The 26,510-nt window shown below is 55.8% G+C and overlaps 1 protein-coding gene across 1 annotated transcript; it reads left to right on the top strand.

The window, feature by feature from the left end:
* Hcn2 (hyperpolarization activated cyclic nucleotide gated potassium and sodium channel 2) lies at window positions 1-26,504 on the top strand. Its single transcript, XM_090339807.1, has 8 exons — window positions 1-635; window positions 12,971-13,394; window positions 16,304-16,465; window positions 18,104-18,322; window positions 20,999-21,145; window positions 23,532-23,772; window positions 24,449-24,613; window positions 25,265-26,504. The coding sequence occupies exons 1-8, from the start codon at window positions 1-3 to the stop codon at window positions 25,972-25,974; spliced, it is 2,703 nt and encodes a 900-aa protein (XP_090195933.1). The 3' UTR covers window positions 25,975-26,504.
* Window positions 26,505-26,510: the final 6 nt, after the last annotated feature.

The raw sequence follows: 26,510 nt of genomic DNA, 5'->3' as shown, positions 1-26,510 counted from the left end.
ATGGACGCGCGCGGGGGCGGCGGGCGGCCCGGGGAGAGCCCGGGCACGACCCCCGCGCCGGGGCCGCCGCCGCCGCCCGCGCCCTCTCCACCTCAACCGCCGCCCCCGCCACCTCCCGCGCCGCCCCCGGGCCCCGCGCCCGCGCCCCCCCCGCAGCCGCCGCGGCCCGAGGCGGCGCCCCCCGAAGCGGCGGCGGCGGCGGACGAGGGCCGCCCGCGCGCCCGGCTCCGGAGCCGCGACAGCTCGTGCGGGCGCCCGGGCACGCCGGGCGCGGCGAGCGCGGCCAAGGGCAGCCCGAATGGCGAGTGCGGGCGCGGCGAGCCGCAGTGCAGCCCCGCGGGCCCCGAGGGCCCGGCCCGGGGCCCCAAGGTGTCGTTCTCGTGTCGCGGGTCGGCCTCCGGGCCCGCGGCGGCCGCGGGGCCGGCGGAGGAGGCGGGCAGCGAGGAGGCGGGCCCGGCCGGGGAGCCGCGCGGCAGCCAGGCCAGCTTCATGCAGCGCCAGTTCGGCGCGCTCCTGCAGCCCGGCGTCAACAAGTTCTCGCTGCGGATGTTCGGCAGCCAGAAGGCGGTGGAGCGCGAGCAGGAGCGCGTGAAGTCGGCGGGGGCCTGGATCATCCACCCGTACAGCGACTTCAGGTACCGCCTCCGGGAGGGGCGGCCTTCGCGCCACGGGGGGCCCCGGGCGGGCCGGGGCGGTGCGCGGGGGGCCGTCCTTGGAGAGCGCCCGGGAGGGCGGGGCGGGCGCGTCCGCCCCCGGTGACCCGGAGCCCGCCTGCTGGGTGACCCGGCTGCGAGCGTCCTTGAGGGGGCGACCCCGGGGTCGCGTAGCCGGCTCTCTCCCTCCTTTGCCCGGTGACCCCCCGCGCGCCTCTTCCCAGGAGCCCTCCCCCCATCACCCCGCATCCCCGGGCCTGGGTTGCGAGCAGGGCGAGGGTCTGATGGCCCGAGGGGGCGGAGAGGACGAATAGAGGGGAACGTGGGCGCAGGGAGGAGGAGGAAGGAAGGAAGGGCGCTCGGGAAGGACGCGCCCCAGAGACGCCGGCGGGGAAGGAGTTAAGCGGGCGCGGCGCGCTCCCACGGTCTCCACCTGCGCCCGGGGTCGGGAGGTGGAGGGGGACGGCTCGCGTCCCGGGTCCGCAGGCCGCGGGAACGGGGTGACCCAGCGCCCCGCCGCGCGCGCGAGGTCGGCGCCGCCACTCCCACCCCCCCCCGGGGGCCGCGTCTCGGGAGACCGCGCGGCGGGGTGGCAGGGGAGGGGGCTCCGAACCGCCGGTGCTGGCGATGTGTGACCGGCCAGCGTGGACGGTCCGTGCGTGTCCCTGCAGGCCGCGCGCGCGCGTGTGAGCACGACCATGTAACGAGTGGGTGAGGGGAGCAAGGAACGAAGGGTGGGTTTGTGTTTTGGGGGGGGCGTGTGCCGGGGAGGGGGTGCATCTGGGGAGGCGTGTCCCCAGGGAGAGGGATTCCTGGTGGGTCCCTGAGGTGCACGCGTCGGGGTGCCGTGCACGCACGCATGGGTGTGTATCGCGGCAGTGGGGTGAGCTGTGCGCAGGGCAGGGCCCCCGCCCTGCGGGTCGAGTGTGGACAGGGACTGCCTGTGACCCAGCCTGGCACGAGAGTTCAGCACCGAGGACAGCGCCGAGCCGGGGGAGCCTCTTCCCCCTAGGCCCGAGTCTCCTTTACTTCTGGAAGGTTGTGGGGAGAGTCCTTTCCCTGGGGCCTCCATCGCTCCGGAGGGGCCCAAGGAGAGAATTACAGCCCTGACTCTGTTTCGGGGAAGGCCTGAAGTTGGGGGACCCCAGAAGTTGCTCCCTAGACGCTTCCCGGCTGTCCCACCGAGTGTCTGGCTCTCCGTTCTGTGTGCCTGCTCTGAAGTCTGGCTGCACTGTAAGGGAAGTCCTAGAGCCAGCTGGCCAGGCATGGGGCCCGAGAGAGTCCCCCTGGGTCCCTGGTCTTGCCAACATAAACCTGGGGCCCTTGACAACAAGTAGCACAAGTCAGTATCGTGACCAACATCTGGGGGGTCCCAGGCAGGCTTCTCTTGCCTGTGACCTGGGGGGAGGCAGGTGGCTAATGGAGGCTGCGTACATGGGAGGGAGGCTGGCAGGAGAATTGGGACTCTAATGCTTGGGGACCCAAGGTTGGTCACTGCCTACCTGTGCCGTGGCTCACAGGCCACTGTGGGTACACTGGGGTACCAGTGAGGCAGGAAGATTGTATGGTGTGGAGGTGAGCAGGTTAAAGAGGGGGAGTGTGGCCTGTATTTAGGACGAGGGGAATCATGGTTGAATTTCAAAGCTGCCACATTGGCCTCGCTGCCTCCCATTGTGCCATTTCTAGACCTTTCTGACTCTGGGTGGAGACAGGTCGCAGGCAGAACACCAGAATGGAGGATTTACCAGGGGTACAAATAGGTTTTGCTTTTGGTGTGTGGGGTTTGTTTGGCTTTTTGGTGCTGGTACTGAGGTTTGAAATGAGAGTCTGTGTACTGTCTCTAAGCTTTTTTTGCGTAAGACTGACACTCAACCATTTGCCCTATGCTTCTACTTCTAGCTTTTCAGGGGTTAAGATAAGAGCCTCACAGACTTTCCTGCCCAGGCTGGCATTGAACCCTGGATCTGAATCTCTCAGCCTCCTGAGTAGTTAGGATTACAGGCATGAGCTACCAGCAAATGCCTGGCTTCTGAGGCTCCTTTTTACTATCACTGGACTTGCCCACCTCCTGCTGGAGTGCCTCGGGCCTGTGGGTGGCATGGACCTGGGGCTTGGCATGGGGAAGCCCTGGGAAGTTGTGACATCTAGCTTGGAGAATTGAGTGGGAGGGCTGGGGGGGAGGAGAGACCTCTCAGGTTCAGAGCATGGCCAGGGTGGTGGCAGGTGACAGCCAGCAAGGAGGAGGGAGGTACCTATGGATACCCATTATTCTCTCTTTCTCTCTCTCTCTCTTCTCTCTCTCTTTTCTCTCTCTCTTGTCTCCTCTCTCTCTTTTCTCTCTCTCTTGTCTCCTCTCTCTCTTCTCTCTCTCTTGTCTCCTCTCTCTCTTCTCTCTCTCTTCTCTCCTCTCTCTCTTCTCTCTCTCCTCTCTCTTCTCTCTCTCCTCTCTCTTCTCTCTCTCCTCTCTCTTCTCTCTCTCTCTCTTCTCTCTCTTCTCTCTCTCTCTGTCCTTAGACTTTCTCAAGGCTAGGGTTCTACCACTTGAGCCTCAGCACCACTTCTGGCTTTTTTCTATGTATGTGGTACCAAGGAATCGAACCCGGGTCTTCATGCATGCTAGGCAAGCACTTTAACCACTAGGCCAAACTTCCCGGCTTGAGCTTTGTTTTTAACTCAAGGCTATGCTCTACCACTTAAGCCACACAGCTCCACTTCTGGGTTTTTTGTTTAGTTTAGTTTAGTTTTGTTTTGTTTGCCAGTCCTGGGGTTTGAACTCAGGGCCTGAGCACTGTCCTTGGACTTTCTCAAGGCTAGTGTCTACCACTTGAGCCACAGCACCACTTCAGCATTTTTCTATGTATGTGGTACTGAGGAATTGAACCTGGGTCTTTGTGCATGCTAGGCAATTACTCTACACCGGGCCATATTCCTGGCCCTGGCTGTGTGTGTGTGTGTGTGTGTGTGTGTGTGTGTGTGTGTGTGTGTGTGGTTAATTGGCCATAAGAGTCATAGACTTTCCTGCCCTCGCTGGCTTCAAACCAAGATTCTCAGATCTCAGCCTCCTGAGTGGCTGGGATTACAGGTGTTAGCCATGGGTACCCAGTGTGATAACCATTCTCACGCTGTCTGCGCTGGGGTGAGCTGGAGGCTGACAGGGAAGGGGACAGGCTCCCTAGATGGTTAGCAGATCAGCGTGGTCAGGCTGTGCATTTCTCACTGTGCAAATCCCTGGATGATAAACCCTTGCATCATCCAGTGGAGAGATCCAGGGTGGGTGCGGATCAGCTGCATGCGGCAAAGGGCATTTTCTGAGAGACTGGAGCTGGGGCCTCTCTCTACTTAGGCAAGGAGACCTCGGGGGTCTATAGGGGTTCAAGGTCATAGCGGTCAAAGCCCAGGGATCCTCGGAGGTTCCCACAGCACAATGTACCAGCTTCCACGTCGCAGGAGAGACCCAAAGGGCCCAAGACACACTTTTGTGTGTGTGTGTGTACTATCCCAGGGCCTGGGTGCTGTTCCTAAACTTTTGTGTTCAAGGCTAACGTGTTACCACCACTTCTGACATTTGTTTTAATTCATTGGAGGTAAGACTCTCATGGGCTTTCCAGATTGGGCTGGCTTTGAACTGTGATCCTCAGATCTCAGCCTGCTGAGTAGCTAGGATGATAGGTGTGAGCCACCAGTGTCCAGGGACGCAACAGAATCCCTTCCTCAGCCAGCTTCATCCTTTGCCACCATACTCTGTGACTCAGCCATCGTGGAGCCTTTTGCCTACCTTTGGTCACACCTCTGCCTCCACCCTTCATCTCTTCCTTGCTCCTTTGGCCTGATTGTGGCTGGCCTCTGGAGAAGCCCCATGGCAGCGGCAGGGCTTTTGCATGTGCTGGTCCTAACTGCCTGGGTGCTGCCCCTCTCAGCAGCTTTCCTGCCAATTTGGGCCACAGTGCCCCCTCCTGGAGAGTCTCTTGCACCCCCATCAGTCACATTCCATGAATTTCTGTTGTGGTGGCCTCTCATTTTCTCTGTCCCGTGGGTGCCAGGGACGGGTTGGTCTGTCTGAGTGTGCCTGGCATACATCCAACTCTCGCTTGGGGACGTTGGGAATCTGGCTGACTTCCCCTCCTGAGTCCCTCCATGCCTAATCCCTGACACCTGCCACCGAGAGATGCAACTCCAACATCCTAGCTCATTCCTAATCCTCCATTCCAGCCTCGCCCTTAATCCCTGACCTCTAGCCTCTAATCCCCAGGATTGATCTGTGATCCCTAAAAGGCCTAGCCTGGCCTCAGCTCCACTGCATAGGGAGGTGGCGCCCCTGCCTGCCCTCCCACCCCTGACCTCTGGTGTCTGGGTCTCAGCAGCCAGCCTCTTTGTCCCCTCCCCCCCCTGCTCCAGTTAGGGCTGAGACTCTTTAGCAGAGCCCCCTGCTCCTTCCATCCCACTCCCCAACCCCTCCTCATGGTTTAAAGAGGACTCAGGAGCACTGTGTGTGTGACCTCAGGCACCTCAGCTCCCTCAGCCTCAGTTTCCTCATCTGTAACCTCCCTGGATCAGGAGCTCTGCAGGAAGGAAGGGGACCCAGAGCACCAAATCCTGCTGTTGCACTGGTTGTTCACACCTGTAGTCCTAGCCACTCAGGAGGCTGGGATCTGAGGATCGCCATTTGAAGTCTTGAGCAAAAGAGCTCTAGGACAGCCCTTAGGCCTAGAGTTCAAGCTTCGGGACCTGTAGGGTGGTGGGGGGGAGGGAATGTACTGTTGCCTCAGTTTCGCTGAGAGAATGGCAGGCACTGGAAAGATACTGTGAGTTTACTTCTACCCAGGGGCCCCACAGGTCCTCAGTGTGAGAAGGTCTCCCGAGATGGTGGTGGCCTCTGAGACCTATGCTGGGGACACTGCCAAGTCCTAGGCCGTCAGCCCTGCCTCTGAGGGGGTGTGTGTGTGTGTGTGTGTGTGTGTGTGTGTGGTGGGCTGGCTTCAAACTTCAGTCCTCAGACCTCAGTCTCCTGAGTAGCTAGGGTAACGGGTGAGTCACCAACAACTGGCCTTGTCCTTGGGTTTTTCAGACAAGGGCTTGCAGTGCCTCCCAACAAGACCTGAAACTCACAATCCTCCTGCCTCTTCCTCTCCAGTGTTGGGATAACATGTATGTACTGCCAGTGCATACTCTACTGGATGGGAGTCTTTTTTTTTTTTTCTGCCAGTCCTGGGCTTAGGCTCAGGACCTGAGCACTGTCCTTAGACATTTTCAACGCTAGAGCTCTACCACTTGAGTCTCAGCACCACTTCTGGCTTTTTTTCCCCCCTATGTATGTGGTACCAAGGAATCGAACCCGGGTCTTTGTGCATGCTAGGCAAGCACTCTACCACTAGGCCAAACTCCTGGCCCCAAGGATGGGAGTCTTTAAACACAGATTTTTATTGTGGCTTCTTATCTTGCTGAACACACACACACACACACACACACACACACACACACACACACACACCCTGTGGTAGAGGAGGGGTTTGGGTCAACACTGGCATCTAACCAGAAAGGCTCTGGAGCCAAAGAGGGGTGACATGTGCCAGGCCCTTGGTCTCCTCAGTGGTGGGTGGCAAAGGGGCAGTGAGAAGGGCTAAGCAAAGTGCCAAGACAGTTAATGGCCATTCAAGGCTGTCCAGCATAGGAGACATGGAGAAGGGTGGGTGTGGACATCATAGTCTGGGGATAACAAGGTGATGACAGGGTACCTGGGGTCTCCTCTGCCCCTGGCTTCAGTGTCCCTTGGTGGGGTCCACTTGTGGCATGGCATCCGTACCCTTTTTACTGTGACTTCCCATTGGGACCAAGCTTGTCAGCAAGGATAGACCAGAGGAGCTGTCGAGGCAGGAAATGAGGTACAGGCCCAAGACCGAGGCCTCTCCTCTGGTTTCAAGATCCTCCTGCTGGTTTCCAGGCCCTTTGGCCATTCTGTTTGTTTATTTTTGTTTTAGGCGGTGGTCCTAGGGTTTGAACCCAGGGCCTCTGTTTTGCTGGGCAGCTGTGTTCCACTGGAACCATGCCTCCAGCCTTTGGTTGCACTTTCTTCCTTGTTTTGGCTCCTATCTTGTGTTCCAAAGGGAGGGAAGGCCTTGGTCCAAGAAGCCATCCAGTGGATTGAGAGCTGGGGTACAGATGCAGCAGGCAGGGGGACAGCTCCATCCTCTGTGCCAGGGCCCTCAAGGTCACTGGGTGGGCACTGCCCCACACCAGGGGGGCTGGGGCCGAGCCAGCCAGATGGTCCATAGTCAGGCAGAGGAAGTAGAGGAAGTTCTGGGCTTTTTTTCTTTTTTGGTGGGTCATGGGGTTTGAACTCAGCCTGGGCGCTGCCCCACTTCCCATTTTCTAGAGATTAATTGGAGATAAGAGTCTCAGGTCCCTTTTGTGCCCAGGCTGGCTTTGAACCTCGATCTTCAAATCTTAGCCTCCTGAGTAGCTAGGATTACAGGTGTGAGTCACGATGCCCAGCAAGTTCTGGACTTTTGAACAGTAATTCAGTTGTGTGTGGTGGGGGCCACACACCTGTGTGTCAGTTCTGGGGCTTGAAGTCAGGGCCCAGAGCTTGTTTGCTCAAAGGTAGTACTGGGGGGATGGGAGCATGGCCCAGTGGTAGAGTGCTTGCCTAGCATACACGAAGCCCTAGGTTCAATTCCTTGGTACCACATACATAGAAAAGAAAAGGAGATAGCTCTGTACCTCTTGAGCCACGCTCTACGTCTGGCTTTTTCTTTTTTGGAGAGGAAGTAAGTTGATTGGAGGTTAGAATCTCACAGATTTTTTTCTGCCTTGGCTAACTTTGAGCTGTGATCCTGAGATCTCAGCCTCCAGAGTAGCTGGGATTACAGCTGTGAGCCACCAATGCCCAGCTTAACAGTTAGTCAGGCTTGACCCCGAAGGTTAGGGGACCCCTCTCAGTTCCTGGGTGAGTTTGTGGGCATGTGCAGTGGGCCTAGCTTCCTCCTCACCACAGCCAAGAACCTCCAAGTCTTCCCAAAGAGGTTTGCACCCCAGGTAGGCAGAGGAAAGAAGATGAGACAGAAATCTCTGAGGGGCTGGAGGAGCTCAGTCCAAGGTCGGTCGTGAAGGTGCCAGCTGGGCCTGGCCTCTACTGCCAGGATGGGAGGTGCTGGATTCCATCCAGCCCTTGGCTCTGGCAGATAGACCCAGGTGCCATGAACACCCCAGTACAGATCACTTAAAAAATTTTTTTTTCCTCCTCTTTGGACAATTTCCTTGAGATCAATTCCCCGAAGTGGAGGGCTGTGGCCGGAGCCCATTTACAGCTGCTGGAAGGCGCCCTGTCCTCAGACACTTCTTTGGGCAAATCCCTCAGCCTGACTTCTCTTGAGGAAAACGGCAGGAGCCGGGTCTCTGGACACACCCACAAACCTGGTTATCTGGTGGGGACATGACCTTGAGGTCTTGAGAGGGCACATCTTGGGGTAGGGTGGGGAGAGAATTTAAGGACAAAAAATGTTTGGTGATTATAAAGGTGATCTACAGAGGAGTTGCAGTTATGTAAGTCGAGAAAAGAATGCATTTGGTTTTGGAGAATGTCTCGCCTTCCCCTTTCATTCCCACCTACAAGTTGTATAGTTGATTTTTTTTTTTTCTTTTGGTAGGTTGTGGGGCTTGAACTCTGGGCCTGGCGCTGTCCCTGAGCTCTTCAGCTCAAGGCTACCACCCTACCCCTTTGAGCCACAGCGCCACTTCTGGTTTTCCGGTGGTTCATTGTAGATAAGAGTCTCATGGACTTTAGTGCCCGGGCTGGCTTTGAACCGAGATCCTTGGATCTCAGCCTCCTGAGTAGCTAGGATTACAGGCGCAAGCCACCACACCTGGCTTGTATAGTTGAATTCAACAGTGTTTACTGAGGTCAAAGCTAGCTGTCTATCACTTGAGCCACAGCTCCACTTCCAGCCTTTTGCTGCTTAATTGAAAAGTCTATGGGCTTGCCTGGGCTCGCTTCAAACCATGATCCTCAGATCTATCACTTTAAGTCACAGCACTACTTCCAGTTTTCTGGTGATTCATTGAAGATAAGCATCTCATCGACTTTCTTTACTGCCCTGAGCGGCTTTCCTCAGATCCCAGCCTCCTGAGCAGGTAGGCTTATAAGCATGAGCCACCAGCACCCAGCTGAGACTATATATTTGTATTTAAAAAAAATTTTTTTTTACTGGTCCTGGGGCTTGAACTCAGGGTCTGGGCTCTGTCTCTGAGCCTCTTTGTGCTTAAGGTTAGCGCTTTACGACTTAAGTCACAGTTCCACTTCCAGCTTTTTCTGAGTAGTTTATTGGAGGTAAGGGCCTGGGATGGCTTTGAACTTCAATCCTCAGACCTCAGCCTCCTGAGAACCTAGGATTACAGGCATGAGTCACTGGCACCCGGCTGAGACTATACTTTTTTTTTTTTTTTGCTATCTTTAAATAGTTTTCTTAGTGTAGGCTGTCCTTGTACTTCATGTGCCAGGGTTACAGATGTGTGCCAACACAGCTGGTTGCTTTATTTATTTGTTTGTTGCTGGCACTGGGGCTTGAATCAGTGCCTGGGTGCTTATGGCTTGTTTATTTTATTTTTATTTTTATGGTGCTGAGAATGGAACCCGGGGCCTCTTCCTGTTAAGCTGTAGCTCACCACTGTACCACACCGCAGCCAGCCCCAGTGCTTTGCCTGTATCTATACAAGGAAGGGGCTTATGAGCACCTAGAACTTAAGATTTTTTTCTCGGAGGGGTGGGAGAAATGCCAGTCCTGTGGCTTGAATTGAGGCAGGGCTGTCCTGAGCTTTTTTTTTTCCTTCTTCTACCACTTAAGCCACAGCTTTGGGCTTCACTTTGTACTTTTTGGTGTTAGAGATATGTCTCTTCCCCCCCCCCCCAAAAAAAGAGAGAGAGATAAAAGTCTCATGGACTCTCCTGCTTGGGTTGGCTTAGAACTTTGATCCTCCTCAGATCTCAGCCTCCTGATTAGCTAGGATTACTGCCACGGGCAGCAGACTAAGAGCTTTTTTTTTTTTTTTTAATGCTATAACTAATTCGTATCTCATAAAAATTTCCACTTTGCCATTTTAACTTGTATAGCCCAGTGGCACTACTAAGTACATTAGCATTATTGTGCAATTATTACAATTGGCTTTATTGTGCAATTATTATCATCCATCCCCAGAACATTCCATCATCCAAAAGGAAGCTTGTCTCATGAGTGGGCACCCAGTCCCTGGTCCCCATAAATCCCGCCTGTGTCTGAATCCATCTCTTCCCGGTGTTTCCTACCAGCAGAACCTCCATTGAGGTGCTTCTCATTGAGCACCAAGTTCTCATGTCCTGTTCATGGCTGTGTGGTGCTACAGTGTGGATGGACCACTCTGTGTGTGTCCATTCGTCCATCTGTTTCCTGGCAGCTGGAGCCACCTGCTGTATATACGGGGGTGCAGGTTTGCTGAGGCCCTGGCTGCTCTGCGTGGCCTCATTCTCAGATACTTTCTGCTGCTCCTGTGGTACCCTAAATTAAACTTTATTTATTTTTGGTCAGTGGTGAGGCTTGAACTCGGGGCCTGGGCACTGTCCCGGAGCTCGGAGCTCTTCAGCTCAAGGCTACCTACCACTCAACCACTTTGAGCCATAGCGCCACTGCCAGTTTTCTGGGGGTTCACTGACAATAAGAGTCTCATGGGCTTTCGTGCTTGGGCTGGCTTTGAACCAGGATCCTCAGATCTCAGCTTCCTGAGTCGCTAGGATGACAGGTGTGAGCCATGAGCATCCAGCTTGCATTTAACTTTTCCAGGAATGTTTCATTGGCCGTCCCCACCCCACCCCCAGGGGAAGTTTTACTGGCGTTTTCTCAATCCCGGAAGGCGGGGCATCTCTGCATGCGGCCTCTGTCCCTGTGGGGAGACTAGCCCATTCACAGCCCAGCACCTGCGCCTCCAGAGCACTCCCCGGACGGACAGCCCTTCCTGCTGTGCCTCCCAGGAGGAATTTGGGGATTGACTGCAAGGTGGATTTGCCTGAGTGAGCTTCAGCGGGAAGTCACCTATCATCATTTTCCTGTTTGTGTATTATATTAAATGTCCAAACATTTGCCAAGTTGTGAACGGTTCTTGCCAGCACCGGCATCTGACTGCCTGGCTTCCCTGCCTTCCATGGACACCTGCCTCCCTTCTTCTTTGCTTTTTTTTTCCTGTCCCTCCCTCCCTCCCTCCCTCCTCCTCTCTCTGTCTGTCTGTCTGTCTGATTTTTTTCTTTTCTTTTCTTTTTTGTTTTGGTCGATTGTGGAACTTGTGGGCTTGGACACTGTCCCTGAGTTTTTCAGATCAAGGCTACCACCCAACCCCTTGAGCCACTTCTGGTTTTCTGGTGGTTAATTGGAGATAAAAGAGCCTCAGAGACTTTAGTGCCCGAGCTGCCCATGATCCTCAGATCTCAGCCTCCTGAGTAGCTAGGATTACAGGCGTGAGCCACTGCGCCCGGCTCACTTCTGAGTTTCTCTGTGATTATTTGGGGATAAGAGTCTCAGACTTGGACCGGGAGTTTGGCCTAGTGGTAGAGTGCTTGCCTAGCATGCGTGAAGACCCGGGTTCGATTCCTCAGTACCACATACATAGAAAAAAGCCGGAAGTGGTGCTGAGGCTCAAGTGGTAGAGCTCTGGCCTTGAGAAAGTCCAAGGACAGTGCTCAGGCCCTGAGCTCAAGCCCAGGACTGGCAAAAAAAAAAAAAAAAAAAAAAGAAGAAGAGTCTCAAACTTTCCTGTCTGGGCTGACTTTGAACCGCAATCCCCAGATCTGGAGTAGCGAAGATTACATGTGTGAGCCACCAGCACCTAGCCTCTGCTTTTTATTGTATGGATGTTTTGTTGTTGTTTTGTTTTATTTTCTGCCAGTCATGAGAAGGCACATTGTCCCTCATGTATCGTGTGACCTGTACTGAGGTTTGAACTCAGGACCTCACATTTGCAAGGCATGCCCTACCACTTGGAGCATAGTTTCAACCCCCCCCCCCATTTTTTTTTTTTTTTTTTTTTGCCAGTCCTGGGCTTGAGCTCAGGGCCTGAGCACTGTCCTTGGACTTTCTCAAGGCTAGAGCTCTACCACTTGAGCCTCAGCACCACTCCTGGCTTTTTTCTATGTATGTGGTACCAAGGAATTGAACCCGGGTCTTCATGCATGCTAGGCAAGCACTTTAACCACTAGGCCAAACTCCGGACCCTCAATCTTTTTAACACTTTTTTTTACCTTTCCTTTTTTTTTTTTTTTTGTTCTTTTGTGTCCCTTAGCTTTTTTTTTTTTTTTTTTCTCCCATTGCAGGGGCTTTAACTCAGGGTCTGGGCACTGTCCCTGAGCTATTTTGCTCAAAGCTAACACTCTACCACTTGAGCCACAGTGCCACTTACAGCCTTTTCTGTTTAAGTAGTACTGAGGAATCAAATTCAGGGCTTCATGAATGCTAGGCAAGCACTCTACCACAAAGCCACATTCCCATCCTCCTTAAGCTTTTTTGTATAAGTCTAGAACTCTACCACTTGAACCACAGCTCAAGTGATTAATCAGAGACAAGAATCTCACAGACTTGCCGGCGGCGCGCCGGTAGCTCATACCTGTAATCCTAGCTACTCAGGAGGCTGAGATCTGAGGATCAAGGTTCAAAGCCAGCCTGGGCACAAAAGGACCTGAGACTCTTATCTCCAATTAACCTCTAGAAAACCAGAAGTGGGGCTTGGCTCAAGGTAGGGCGGTAACTTTGAGCATCAGAGTTAAGGGACAACACCCAGGCCCAGACTTTCTTGCCTGGGCTGGCACTGAATCACCATAATTCTCACATCTCCGCCTCCAGAGTAGCTAGGATTACAGGTATCAGCCACCAGTGCTGGGCTACATTGGTTATTTTTGAGGTAGGGTCTCATTTTATGCCAGGACTTGGTCTGAGCTGGATTCTCCTACTTGGTCTTCCTGAATCAGTGGGGTGGTAGGCCTGGCCATTGACTGAGATGGAGTCTCATGAACTACTTTTTCCCCTTGGAGCTGGTGTTTCATCTATTTTTGAGCCACTGTGTTGAAGTCTCTTTGCAACTGTGAGGAAAAGTCAAGAGTCAGCGGGAGAGAGGAAGATGGGCTGTGGAGGGGGTGGGAGAAGGTGTTGGAGGCCCTGAGTGTGGTCCTTGCCCAGAGCAGCTGGCCCTCCTTGGAAATGCAATGGGGGGGGCAGAGGTCAAGGTCTAAGCCAAGGTCAGGAGGGAGGGCAGAGGTCACGGCCTGAGCCGAGGTGAGGAGGTGAGAACCAGCTCCCTTTCTTCCCCAGGTTCTACTGGGACTTCACCATGCTACTGTTCATGGTCGGGAACCTGATCATCATCCCGGTGGGCATCACCTTCTTCAAGGACGAGACCACGGCCCCGTGGATCGTGTTCAACGTGGTCTCGGACACCTTCTTCCTCATGGACCTGGTGCTGAACTTCCGCACGGGCATCGTGATTGAGGACAACACCGAGATCATCCTGGATCCCGAGAAGATCAAGAAGAAATATCTGCGCACGTGGTTCGTGGTGGACTTTGTGTCGTCCATACCGGTGGACTACATCTTCCTCATCGTGGAGAAAGGCATTGACTCCGAGGTCTACAAGACGGCGCGCGCCCTGCGCATCGTGCGCTTCACCAAGATCCTCAGCCTCCTGCGGCTGCTGCGCCTGTCCAGGCTCATCCGCTACATCCACCAGTGGGAGGAGGTGAGGGCGGGGCGGGACCTATGTGGGGGGCGGGGCCTCTGGGTGGGCGGGGCCTCGGGGGTGCCTGTCCAGGCTCATCCGCCACATCCACCAGTGGGAGGAGGTGAGGGCGGGGCGGGACCGTGGGGGCGGGGCCTCGGGGTGGGCGGGGCCTCGCGGGGGCCTGTCCAGGCTCATCTGCCACAGCCACCAGTGGGAGGAGGTGAGGGCGGGGCGGGGCCTCGGGGTGGGCGGGGTCTCGCGGGGGCCTGTCCAGGCTCATCTGCTACATCCACCAGTGGGAGGAGGTGAGGGCGGGGCGGGACCGTGGGGGCGGGGCCTCGGTGTGGGCGGGGCCTCGCGGGGGCCTGTCCAGGCTCATCCGCCACAGCCACCAGTGGGAGGAAGTGAAGGCGGGGCGGGGCCGTGAGGGGGCGGGGCCTCGGCTGTGGGCGGGGCCTCACGGGGGCATGTCCAGGCTCATCTGCTACATCCACCAGTGGGAGGAGGTGAGGGCGGGGCGTGACCGTGTGGGGGCGGGGCCTCGGCTGTGGGCGGGGCCTCGCGGGGACTTGTCCAGGCTCATCTGCTACATCCACCAGTGGGAGAAGGTGAAGGCGAGGCGGGGCCGTGAGTGGGCGGGGCCTCGGGTGTGGGCGGGGCCTGTCCAGGCTTTTCTGCACTGCAGGGGGCCAGGGTGGAGCAGAGCCTCTGGTTGTGGGCCAGAGGCTACCAGGGTCCAAGATTGATCATCAAGGAGTTGGCAAGGTTCCATGATAGGGGAGGCCCTGGGTTAGGAGAAGCACTCAGGGTCTGAGAGGAAATGATAGGGCATCGTGATTTGTGTTCAAAAGCCAAGTTGAGCCCAGCACTGGTGGCTCATGCCTGTAACCCTAGCTCCTCAAGGGAGGGTAAGATCTGCAAAGCTAGCTTGAGTGGCACCCAGTGACTTCAGTTTTTAAAAAAGCTCAGGGAAGGAATTTGACCAAGGGGTAAGGTGCTTCCCTAGCATGCACTGAAGACCCGGGTTTGATTTCTTGGTACCACATATATAGAAAAAGCTGGAAATGGTGCTGTGGCTCAAGTAGTAGAGCTCTAGACAGTGTTCAAGGACAGTACTCAAGGAAGCCAGGCACTGGGGGCACTACTTTGGAGGCTGAGATCTGAGAGTCCTGGTTCAAAGCCAGCCTGGGAAGAAAAGTCCCCATGAGACTCCTAACTCCACTTAAGCACTCAAAAACCAGAAGTGGCGCTGTGGCTCAAGTGGTAGAGCTCGCCTTGAACACAAAGAGGCTCGGGGACAGCACTCAAGCCCCAGAATTGGCACACACACACACACACACACACACACACACACACACACACATACACAAAGAAGCCAGGTGAACCGGGAGTTTGGCCTAGTGGTAGAGTGCTTGCCTAGAATGCACGAAGACCAGGTTCCATCACTCAGTATCCTCAGTATCACATAGACAGAAAAAGCCAGAAGTGGTGCTCTGGCTTAGTAGGTAGAGCGCTAGCCTTGAGAAGTCCAAGAACAGTGCTCAGGCCCTGAGTTCAAGCACTAAGACTGGAAAAAAAAAAAAGAGAGGGGGAGGGAGGAAGCCAGGTTGGATGAGGGACCTGGAGAAATCACCATCGAGGCACCAAGTGGAGCTTCATGGAGAGACCACTTGGTGGGGGTCATGCAGTTGGTCCTCTCTTTCCCTGCTCTGCTCAGCAAGTGGAGAGATACAATGTTACTACTAATGGAGAAACTGAGGCCCAGAGACACAAAGCTATTTCTTCCCTCTCAAGTCCACACCTTCTGCCTCCATCCTTCAGATCATACACTCTCAGTGGCCGTGTGTGTGTGTGTGTGTGTGTGTGTGTGTGTGTGTGTGTGTGTGTGTGATAGGAATAGGGGCAGACCAGTTGAAGGGTGAGCTTTGGATCCTCAGCAAGAGGGACTGGACAGTCCTGGCAGAGACTGAGGAGGCTGAGGATCCAGGTTCGATTGGAGGAGACTTTTATCTCCAATTAACCACAAAAAACTGAAAGTGGAAGTATGAATCACATACCAATCCTTTTTTTTTTTTTTTGCCAGTCCTGGGCTTGAGCTCAGGGTCTGAGCACTGTCCTTGGACTTTCTCAAGGCTAGAGCTCTACCACTTGAGCCTCAGCACCACTTCTGGCTTTTTTCTATGTATGTGGTGCCAAGGAATCGAACCCGGGTCTCGGTGCATGCTAGGCAAGCACTCTACCACTAGGACAAACTCCTGGTCCCTCATGTACCACTCTTGAGCAAAAAAGCCAAGTAATAGTAAGAGGCCCAGTGGTGGCATGTGCCTGCTCTCTGTCTCTGTCTCTGTCTCTGTCTGTCTGTCTGTCTGTCTGTCTCTCTCTCTCTCTCTCTCCCTCCCTCCCCTTCTCTCTCTCTCTCTCTCTCTCTCTCTCTCTCTCTCTCTCTCTCTCTCTCTCTCTCTCTCTCTCTCTCTCTCTCTCTCACACACACACACACACACACACACACACACACACACACATTTAAGCCAGACTGGTGGTTCATGTGTATAATCCTGACTACTCAGGAAGGTGAGATCTGAGGACTACAGTTCAAAGCCACCCAAGCAAGAAAGTTTAGGAGATTCTTAGTTCTAATTAACCACAAAAAGGCCAGAGTGGAGGTGTGGCTTTCAAGTGGTAGAGTGCTAGCTAGCCTGGAGCTACAGAGCTCAGGCCCCTGAGTTCAGCCCAGTTCAGGCCACATGACTCAGAGAGAAGAAAATGTAGGGGTCCTTGGTTGGGAGCCAGAATGGAAGGGGGCTGGAGAGAAGTTGGGGGTATTGCGCTGGAGTGGCTGGGACAGGGGCACCTCTCAGGGCTAGGGGAGTCGTCTTTGGGACAGGAGACCAGAGTCTGGGACCCTCCCAACAGTGCTCTCCCCACAGATCTTCCACATGACCTATGACCTGGCAAGCGCAGTAATGCGCATCTGCAACCTCATCAGCATGATGCTGCTGCTGTGCCACTGGGATGGCTGCCTGCAGTTCCTGGTGCCCATGCTTCAGGACTTCCCCAGCGACTGCTGGGTGTCCATCAACAACATGGTGGTGAGCCCCGCCCCGCCACGCCCACTCGGGCCACGCCCACTCGGGCCCTGCCCTGTTCAGGCCCCACCCCTCTCAGCTGGGGAAGTCTAGCTCAGCTCCCACCATTGGGCACCTGTGGGGATCATCTCTCACCCAGAGACCTGCTGGGTGCTGCTTTCCTGTTGCCTCTCTTTTTATCTTTACACAAATGTATTGCAAAGAACATGCTCAGGCTGACAGGGTGTCAAGGCAGGTGGCTTCTGCCCTCAATCTAGCTACTTAAGAGGCTGAGATCTGAGGATCATGGTTCAAAGCCTGCCGCAGCAGGAAAGTTTTCAAAACTCTAACATCCAATTTAAAAAGTCCAAAAGTGGAGCTGTGACTCAAGTGCTAGCTGGAACTCCAGCCCTTCAGCAAATGAAAAAGCTAAAGCCAGGCCAGTAGTTCAAGCTGCAGTAGTAGCACAAAAAAAAAAAGAGGAGGGGGGGTGGGTACTGGTGACTCATGTCTGTCACCCTAGCTACTCAGGAGGCTGAGATCTAAAGATTTTGGTCAAAGCCAGCCTGAGCCAGAAAGTCCCAGAGACTCTTACTTCCAATAAGCCACAAGAAAACCGAAAGTGGAGCTGTGGCTCTAAGTGGTAGAGCAGGAGCCTTGAACCAGAAGAACTCAGGGACATGGCCCAGGCCCTGAGTTCAAGCCCCACAACCAACAGAATAAAAAAGCAAGTGAGATGGGGAGTGTGCATTGCATCGTAACTTAAATGTGAATGTGGAATCAAAAGCCCTCAGAAATAACAAATAAGGGCCAGGAGTTTGGCCTAGTGGTTAAAGTGCTTGCCTCACATGCATGAAGACCCGGGTTTGATTCCTCAGTACCACATACATAGAAAAAAGCCGGAAGGTGCTGAGGCTCAAGTGGTAGAGCTCTAGCCTTGAGAAAGTCCAAGGACAGTGCTCAGGCTCTGAGCTCAAGCCCAGGACTGGCAAAATAAATAAATAAATAAATAAATAACAAGCACTTGCTGCTTCCTGGCCTTGCCAGTTGCAGTGAAGTCTGGGTAGCACAGAGCCCTTTTCCCACCCTGAGGCGAGGGACACATGTGGGGCTCGGTGGGAGAAGACAGGCTGCGTGGAGGTCAGGCAATGTGGAGGAAGAGCCCACGGTCCCCTCCCCAGCGCCTGGCACAGCTGCCCTGCCTGAGGAGCCCATTGTTCAGCTGCCACCCGCACAGCGGTTCCACTTCCTAGCGCGGCCCAATGTGCCTGCCCCCCCCTAAGCTGGGTCAACTGAGGATACAGGGATGAGGGAAAGAGAGACTGACAGAACCTCCCACCTCCCCACTGCCCCTCCGGTGTGATCCTGGTGTCTCCACGGCTCTGTCCCCAAACCCTCTGGAACTTCATGTCCTCTTGACCTCTCAGGTGCTCTGGTCAAGGTCCAGCTCCTTTGGGGGCTCAGAGTCCCCAGGAGAGCAGCGGGAGCTGGCGTGAGACTGCTGTCTCCATGACACACAAAGGGCGTGTGTGTCTTCTCCCCGCACGGGTTTCTCTTGTCACCTCCGGCCCCCCGAGATCTCGCCACTGCCTTCCTGTAACGGAAGGCTGGGATCAAGGTGGCGACAGAGCCATCCCCAAACCATCACCCCTGGCTTTGCAGAACCACTCGTGGAGCGAGCTGTACTCCTTTGCGCTCTTCAAGGCCATGAGCCACATGCTGTGTATCGGGTACGGGCGGCAGGCACCCGAGAGCATGACGGATATCTGGCTTACCATGCTTAGCATGATTGTGGGTGCCACCTGCTACGCCATGTTCATCGGCCACGCCACGGCGCTCATCCAGTCGCTGGATTCCTCCAGGCGCCAGTACCAGGAGAAGGTCAGCGACACAGGGGAGCTGGGGGGGAGCTGGGGTAGAGCCCAGGGGCTGATGGGGGGAGGTAGCCCTGACTTCCTTCAGTTTAATGGAAGGGGTCCCTGTCTGCCTGTGTCCAACCAGATGCCTATGGGGCTGGTCCCAGGACCGGCCACAGGGTGCCACTGAGAGTAAGAAGGACAGAGGGTGAGAGCGTTTGGGCCCATCTGGACTGTGGGTGGCTTCATTGTGCATGGCATGCCTCAGTTTCCCCTCTGGGGCTGACTGTGTGTGTGGCCCCTCCAGATGTCACCCTATCTGTTCTGCCTGGGTGGCTGCTCTAGCTGAGAGTTGGCTCTAAACAACCCCCCCCACCCCACAGTGCCAGTCGGGACACCGGCTTAGCTGGGCTGTGTGCCAGGCGCCCGCTGTCCGGAAGTCACAGCCTCGCACCCAAACATGAGCTGGTGCTGCCACCCGCCTGCACGTCACGGGTTCCGCTGAGCTCAGGACAGCTGGAGCTGGGCGGGGTGGGGCGGAAATGACTGGGACATCCCTGGGGTGGCATCCTGGGGACAGCAGGGCCTGGCACCCCCACCCCCCAGCCCTGCTTAGGAGGGGCTGATTGATGGTTTCTGGAAAGAACATCAGAAGGGAACCAGGCCAGGCAGGTCACCTGGGGAATCTGCCTCCCGCCACAGGAAGCCTGGCCTTGTGTCCCAGGTAGAGAGGGTTCAGCATGGTTAGTTCCAAAAATAAAACCCCAGCTGTATCTTAATGTAAGTGTAGCCCAGCCATGGCCTGAGTGTCCTCACATGAAATGTGTTTGTCCTGTGTCTGCTTCTTCAATACCAGAATATCACCTGGTATTGGAATTAATATAAATACATAAGACTTGCTACCCAGGCCAGGTGCCAGAAAAAAAAAATTGCTTGTTAGAATATTACTTGCTGTTTCTAATGCAGATGAATTGTTACTTAAAAGATATTGGGGGGGGGCAGGAGTTTGGCCTAGTGGTAGAGTGCTTACATAGCATGCACGAAGACCCGGGTTCAATTCCTTGGTTCCACATATGTTGCAAAAAGCCAGAAGTGGTGCTGTGGCTCAAGTGGTAGAGCCCTAGCCTTGAGAAAAAAAACCCAGGGACAGTGCTCAAGCACTGAGCCCAAGCCCAGGACTGGCCAAAAAAAAAAAAAAAAAGGAAAAAAAAAAAGATATTGAGGGGAGGTGGGAGCGGTGGCTCCCGCCTGTAATCCTAGCTACTCAGAAGGCTGAGATCTGAGGATCAAGGTTCAAAGCCAGCTCAGGCACATAAGGACCTGAGACTCTTATCTCAAATTAACCTTTAGAAAAGGGAAATGGCGCTTGGCTCCAGGGTAGGGTGGTAGCTTTGAGCTGTAGAGCTTAAAGACAATACTTAGGCTCAGGGGTAGGGCAGTAGCCTTGAGCTGAAGAGCTCAGGGACCCCGCCTAGGCCAAGTTCAAGCCCTATGACCCACAAAAAAAAAAAAAGATATTGAGGGGGCTGGAAGTTTGGCCTAGTGGTAGAGCGCTTGCCTAGAATGCACAAAGACCTGGGTTTGATTCCTGGGCACCACATACATAGAAAAAGCCAGAAGTGGCACTGTGGTTCAAGTGGTAGAGTATAAGCCTTGCGAAAGTCCAGAGTCCAAGGACAGTGCTTAGACCCTGAGCACAAGCCAGAACTGGCAAAAAAAAAAAAAAAAAAATGGAAACAGGCACTGGTGGCTAACACTTGTAATGCTAGCCATTCAGGAGGCTGAGGTCAAGGTTCAGAGCCAGCCTGGCCAGGAAAGTCCTAAGTGTTGTACCCGAATTCCTAGGACCCCGAAAGAACCACCAGAGGTGGAAGTCAAACGAAGAAGCAAGGGTCATTTATTACGAGTTCGAACTCGGACCTCCGCGTGCCCGTAGCCGGCAACGCTAAGAGGCCCTGAACAAAGGTTTCACACAGCTTTTATAGGGGAATTCCACAGTTACAATCACCTGATTGGCTGTTTGGTAACTTGGAACCACTGGTCACTTCAGGATTGGTCAGATCTCAGGTGTCTAACCACTGAGCATTGGGCTGTTGTCACCTGGGGTTCAAATCTGGGCTAGTTCCGGGAGCATGTGTTTTTGATTCCTAGTACATGGGCCCTGAGCAAGGGGGGGAGGGGGTCACTCCCAGAACATGGGACAATCTTGGCACAACACTAAGAGAGTGAGACCCTTATCTCCAGTGAACTAGCAAAAGCTGGAAGTGGGATGTATGGCAAAAAAAATCCAAGTGAGAGCACAGGGCCCTGAGTTCAAACCCCAGTACTGGTCCGAGAGAGAGAGAGAGCCGTTTAAATCAGGCCCCTTGTGTCTCACACCCGTAATCCTAGCTAGTCAGATATCTTCAAGAATCGTGGTCCAAAGCCAACCTGGGCAGAAAAGTCCATGAGACTCTTATCTCCAGTTAACCACTAAAAAGCCAGCGTGGAAGGTATGGCACAAGTAATAGAGTGCCAGCCTGAGCAAAAGAAGCTCAGAGACCGTGCCCAGGCACTGAGTGCAAGCCCCACAACCAACCAAAACAACACAAAACGGTATCTTGGTGCTGTGACTAGGTCAGCCGTGGCGGGCGGGTGGGATGGCAGGGCGGGGTCTCTTCCTGCTACGGCTCCTGACCCCTCCCCACTCCTCTCACCACAGTACAAGCAGGTGGAGCAGTATATGTCCTTCCACAAGTTGCCTGCCGACTTCCGCCAGAAGATCCACGACTACTACGAACACCGCTACCAGGGCAAAATGTTCGACGAGGACAGCATCCTGGGAGAGCTGAACGCGCCCCTGCGGGAGGTGAGGCCTGCGTGGCAGTGAGGGCCCAACCTTGCAGCACTTCTGCCCTCCCCCCTTCCATGAGCCTTGTCCCCGCGAGTCCCTGGGACACCCCACAAACTTTCAGAGGGTAGAAGTAAGCAGAGCAGCTGGGCCCGGTGGCTCACGCCTGTCATCCTAGCTACTCAGGAGGCTGAGATCTGAGGATCAAGGTTCAAAGCCAGCCCGGGCACAAAAGGACCCGAGACTCTTATCTCCATTTAGAAGCCAGGTTGTGTGAGAAGGTCTGTGAAATGGCCAATGCTGGGGCTTGAAAACTCAGGGCTTGGGCACTGTCCCTGGACTTTTGCTCAAGGCTAGCGGCTCTACCACTCCTGTGTATGTGGTACTGAGGAATCAAACCCAGGGCTTCATGCATGCTTGGGCAAGCACTCTGTCACTAAGCCACATTCCCAGCCTGTGAGATTATCTCCAATGAATCACCAGAAAACCAGGATTGGAGCTGTGGGGTTCAAGTGGTAGAGCGCTAGCCAAATCAGAAAGCTCAGGGACAGCTCCCAAGTTCTGAGTTCAAGTCCCACGACCAACCAAAAAGAGAAGTGAGCAGGGCGGTCAGTGAAGCCTCTGTGGGGCTGTGTGAACCTGCTCTGCGCTCCAACCCCAGCTCCGCAGTCTCTGCAGCGGCTCCACCAGCGGCTCCACCTACTGGCTCCCGAGGCTCTCTGAATCTTGCTCTCTGAATCTGTTGGCAACTAATTGAAGCTCTTCCTTCTCCCCAAGTGATGTCACATTCACAGCTCTTGGGGGTCAGGGACCACAGAGAACTCTGGGAGTCAGGCGGGGCAAAGATGAGAGGTGTCCCGATGGAGGGCATGGTGAGGGCAAGAGCGTGGGGAGCAAGGGCAGCTCCTGGGAAAGGGTGGCCCCGAGGGCAGGCAGAGCTGTGGCTAGCCTCCGTGGAAACCCTCCCTGGGGTTCCGCTTCAAGTGCACTGGATTTTACCTGGAGCCACCCAGCCTTTATTAACGCTCTAATTCCAGCAGCTCAAAGAAGGCCAACACTGGCAATCACTGCCGGCCACCTAATGAAGCATCCAGATGTTTATACAGTTCCAGAGTTGTGTCTCCCCATCCTCTCCCTCCCGTCCACCTAGCTTCCTACAGCCAGATCCTTCCACTTCCTTTCCCCCTTCCTTATTTCCAGCAACAAAGCCTTACAGACAGGTGCAAACAGTAAATCCTCTTTTGCAGCCTAGAACTCATGGTTGAGGATGAGATTTGGGTCCAGGTAAAAAGAAACATGATTGCCACAAGAGTTGGCAGTGTGTGGGTTTGTTAACTCACTTAGGTTGGCTCTGAGAATAAAGTTGATTTGTAGAAGCTAAAAACAAACAAAAGTCCTTATGATGGCTCTGCCTCAGCTTCCCGAGTGCTGGGATTTACAGGTGTAAGGCACCAGGCCTGGCTGCATTTTGCTTTCTATGAACTGTGCTTTTCTTTGTGCTCTTCAGAGCGTCTCATCTTACTTACAGTCCAGCCTGTGGCTCACACCTGTAATCCTTGCTACTCATGAGGCTGAGATCTGAGGACACAAGTTTGAAGCCAGCCCAGGGAGACAAATCCAAGCACAAGTCTCACCTCCAGCAGAGATCTCACCTCTCAGCTACCAGCAAAAAGCCGGAAGCACCAGCCTTGAGCTGAGGCCTCAAGTACACACGTACACACAGACATACACTCACACACACGCACTATTCTGTGTGTCTGGACTTTCTGCTTCCCGCTCAGGCCTATCTGCGTGCAGTGCCAGCCCCCCAGTGAGTCATGCCACACTTTTCTGCCGCCCTCCTCTGGGTTCCTGCTATGATTTGCTCTTGCATCCTGCTAAGTGACCTTGAACAGCTGCGGTGTGTTTTCACTGGGACTGTGTCAGTTTTGTGAGGGACAGGAGTGAATGTCCCCAGAAAGGTGAAATGTCTGAGGACCCACGTGATTGGGCCTTTTGTTTTAGACCAGTACTGGGGCTTGACCTCAGGGCCTGGGAAGAGTTCAGCTTTTCTGCTCAAAGCTACTATTCTACTACTTGATCCACAACACCATTTCTGGCGTTTTTGGTGCTTACTTGGAGATAAATCTCTCACAGACTTTTTTACCCAGGCTGGCTTTGAACTATGATTCTCAGATCTCAGCCTCTTAAGTAGGTAGGTTTTTGTTTTGTTTTGTTTTTGGCCAGTCCCAGGAATTCAGCTCAGGGTCTGAGCACTGTCCTTGGACTTTCTCAAGGCTCATTTCTGAGGGTGGCGTCAGCAGAGGTGAGGGTGCTGTTTGCCTGGGCACCATGCTGCATCCGGGTCACTGAGGAGGAGGCGGAGGCGGCCCCAGCTGAGGTTGCCCTGTCTCCTGTCCCACAGGAAATTGTCAACTTCAACTGCCGGAAGCTGGTGGCCTCTATGCCACTGTTTGCCAATGCTGATCCCAACTTTGTCACGGCTATGCTGACCAAACTCAAGTTCGAGGTCTTTCAGCCAGGCGATTACATTATCCGAGAGGGCACCATTGGCAAGAAGATGTACTTTATCCAGCACGGGGTGGTCAGCGTCCTCACCAAAGGCAACAAGGAGATGAAGCTGTCCGATGGCTCCTACTTCGGCGGTGAGCTCCCCAGGGCGGGGTGGGGGGGCTCTGGCAGGGTGGAGCCCAGAAGGTAGGCATGGCCCCCGGCAGCACTATTCCAAAGAGGCTGCAGAGGCCAGCGGGGCATGGAGGCTCACGCTTGTAAGCCTGGTTCTCTCAGGAGGCTGAGATCGTACAGTTTGAAGTCAGCCTCTGGGCAGCAAAGTCCAGGAGACTCTTCTCTCCAGTGAGCTAGCTACCAAAGTCAGAAATGGAGTCATGGCTCAAGTGGTAGAATGCTAGCCTTGAGCAAAAAAGAAACAAAACAAAACAGGGATTGGGAGTTTGGCCTAGTGGTAGAGTGCTTGCCTAGCATGCACGAAGACACAGGTTCCCACATACATAGAAAAAGCTGGAAATGGTGCTGTGACTCAAGTGGTAGAGCTCTAGCCTTGAGGAAAGCCCAAGGACAGTGCTCAGGCCCTGAGCTCAAGACCTGGGACTGGCCCTCCAAAAAACAAACAACTTAGTGATAGCACTCAGGCCCCAGAGTTCAAGCCCCAGGACTGACACGTGCGGGAATACACACACACACACACACACACACACACACACACACACACACACTCACTCTGCAGACTGGACGGGGTGATTTGCTGGGAGGCCAGGGAAGGAGGGGCAGAGGGTCTGAGCGGGGTCACCCTGGGTCACACAGAGATCTGTCTGCTCACGCGGGGCCGACGCACGGCCAGCGTGCGTGCCGACACCTACTGCCGCCTCTACTCGCTGAGCGTGGACAACTTCAACGAGGTGCTGGAGGAGTACCCCATGATGCGGAGAGCCTTCGAGACTGTCGCCATCGACCGCCTGGACCGCATCGGTGCGTCCTGTGGCCTCCATGGGGAGGGAGGGAGACCCCCCCAAAGATCCCTTCACACTCCAGACAGGTGGCAACACCAGTCACCCCAGGAAAGAAATGTTAGATGCATCAGATGTTTGGCAAATGCCAATGGCCAGGGTTTGGGGGGTGGCATGTCCTAGGAATAAGTAACCAGGTTGTGTGCCAAGAGAGAGGGGAGTCCCTGAGGAGGGGGCCCAGAGCCAAGGGGCACTGCCAGGTTAGGAAAGCAGAGACAAGCTGCTGTTAGCAATTGTACAGGCAGATGCCCAGGTAGGAAGGAGGCCTTCCTGGAGGAGGAAGGCAGGATGGGATGGGGCCTGAGTCAGATGGAACCAGGGAAGCCCTGGAAGGTGTATGTCAATGAAAAGGGGCTGGTCAGGTTGGCATGTGACATGGAGTTGTATGCAGAATAGTGCTGTCCCAGCTTGATGGGCATTTGCCCCTGAGTAAGGGACCGGGAGAGGTGAGGCCGTGGGCTTGCGGATGGAGGGGTGGCGGGACAGTATACAGAAAGCACTCAGCACACGCTTACATCTGGCAGTGCAGTGTCTGATCTCTGGTGCTTGCTGAGCCTCCCCCACCCCTGCTCCCTGCGTGCTGATGGCCCTTCCCATGCCCGCCCTCCCGCAGGTAAGAAGAACTCCATCCTGCTGCACAAGGTGCAGCACGACCTCAGCTCGGGCGTGTTCAACAACCAGGAGAACGCCATCATCCAGGAGATCGTCAAGTACGACCGCGAGATGGTGCAGCAGGCCGAGCTGGGCCAGCGCGTCGGCCTCTTCCCGCCGCCGCCCCCGCCGCAGGTCACCTCGGCCATCGCCACCCTGCAGCAGGCGGTGGCCATGAGCTTCTGCCCGCAGGTGGCGCGCCCGCTCGTGGGGCCGCTGGCGCTGGGCTCCCCGCGCCTGCTGCGCCGCCCGCCCCCGGGCCCCGCGCCCACCGTGCCCTCGCCGGGGCCCCCGCCCGCCGCCAGCCCCCCGGGCGCGCCCGCCAGCCCCCGGGCGCCGCGGACCTCGCCCTATGGCGGCGGCGCCCCCAGCTCCCCGGCGGCCCGTGGGGGCCCCGCGCTCCCCGCGCGGCGCCTGAGTCGCGCCTCGCGCCCGCTGTCAGCCTCGCAGCCCTCGCTGCCCCACGGCGTGTCCGTGTCCGGGCCCGCGGCCTCGGCGCGCCCGGCCAGCAGCTCCACCCCGCGCCTGGGGCCGGCGCCCGCCGCCCGGGCCGCCGCGCCCAGCCCGGACCGCAGGGACTCGGCCTCGCCCGGCGTCCCCGCCGCCGCCTCCGCCGCGGGCGGCCTCGACCCGCTGGACTCCGCGCGCTCGCGCCTCTCGTCCAACTTGTGACCCTCGCGCGCCGCCCCGCGGGCCGCCGGGCCAGGGCCGCCACCAGACCAAAGCCATGCCACGCGCCCCGGCCGCCCGCCCGCCCGCCAAGCCATAGAGGGACTCCACGGAGCCGGACGGCGGCGGCGGCCCCCGCCCGGCGTCCCCCCACCGCCCCGCGCCCACCCCCATCGCCCTGCCCCCCGGCGGCCGTGCGCAGTGGGCAAGGGGCTCGCTCACCTCGGTGCCTCAGGTCCCCGCCGTCAAGGGCAGGGGCCCGCCGGAGGAGGGAGGGAGGTTTCTGACTTAAGTGCAATACTTGGCCGGCCGGCTCCCCGCTGTCCCCGCCGCGCTCACGCAATAACTGCCCGGCCCCGTCCACGCGCCTGCCCGGCACTCAGGGCCGGACATCCTGGCCACTGGCGTGGGGGGCGAGGCCGGGGTCCCCGCCGCTGTGATGAATGTACTGAAGAGCCGAGGCAGCAGCGCCCCCCACGCCCCATTAACCCACACCCCCCATTCCGCGCAATAAACGACAGCATTGGCGCCCAGCGCGC

This window comes from Megascapheus bottae, chromosome 1 (genome assembly GCF_031878675.1).
Source record: "Megascapheus bottae isolate mThoBot1 chromosome 1, mThoBot2.hap1, whole genome shotgun sequence".
Classification (NCBI taxonomy): Eukaryota; Metazoa; Chordata; class Mammalia; order Rodentia; family Geomyidae; genus Megascapheus; species Megascapheus bottae.
This window is presented reverse-complemented; position numbering and strand designations above follow the sequence as displayed.

Coding starts and splice junctions, on each gene's coding strand:
- Hcn2 (XM_090339807.1), top strand. CDS start 1: ATGGACGCGCGCGGGGGCGGCGGGCGGCCCGGGGAGAGCCCGGGCACG. Junction 13,395..16,303: donor ACATCCACCAGTGGGAGGAG/GTGAGGGCGGGG, acceptor CTCTCCCCACAG/ATCTTCCACATGACCTATGA. Junction 18,323..20,998: donor GGCGCCAGTACCAGGAGAAG/GTCAGCGACACA, acceptor CTCTCACCACAG/TACAAGCAGGTGGAGCAGTA.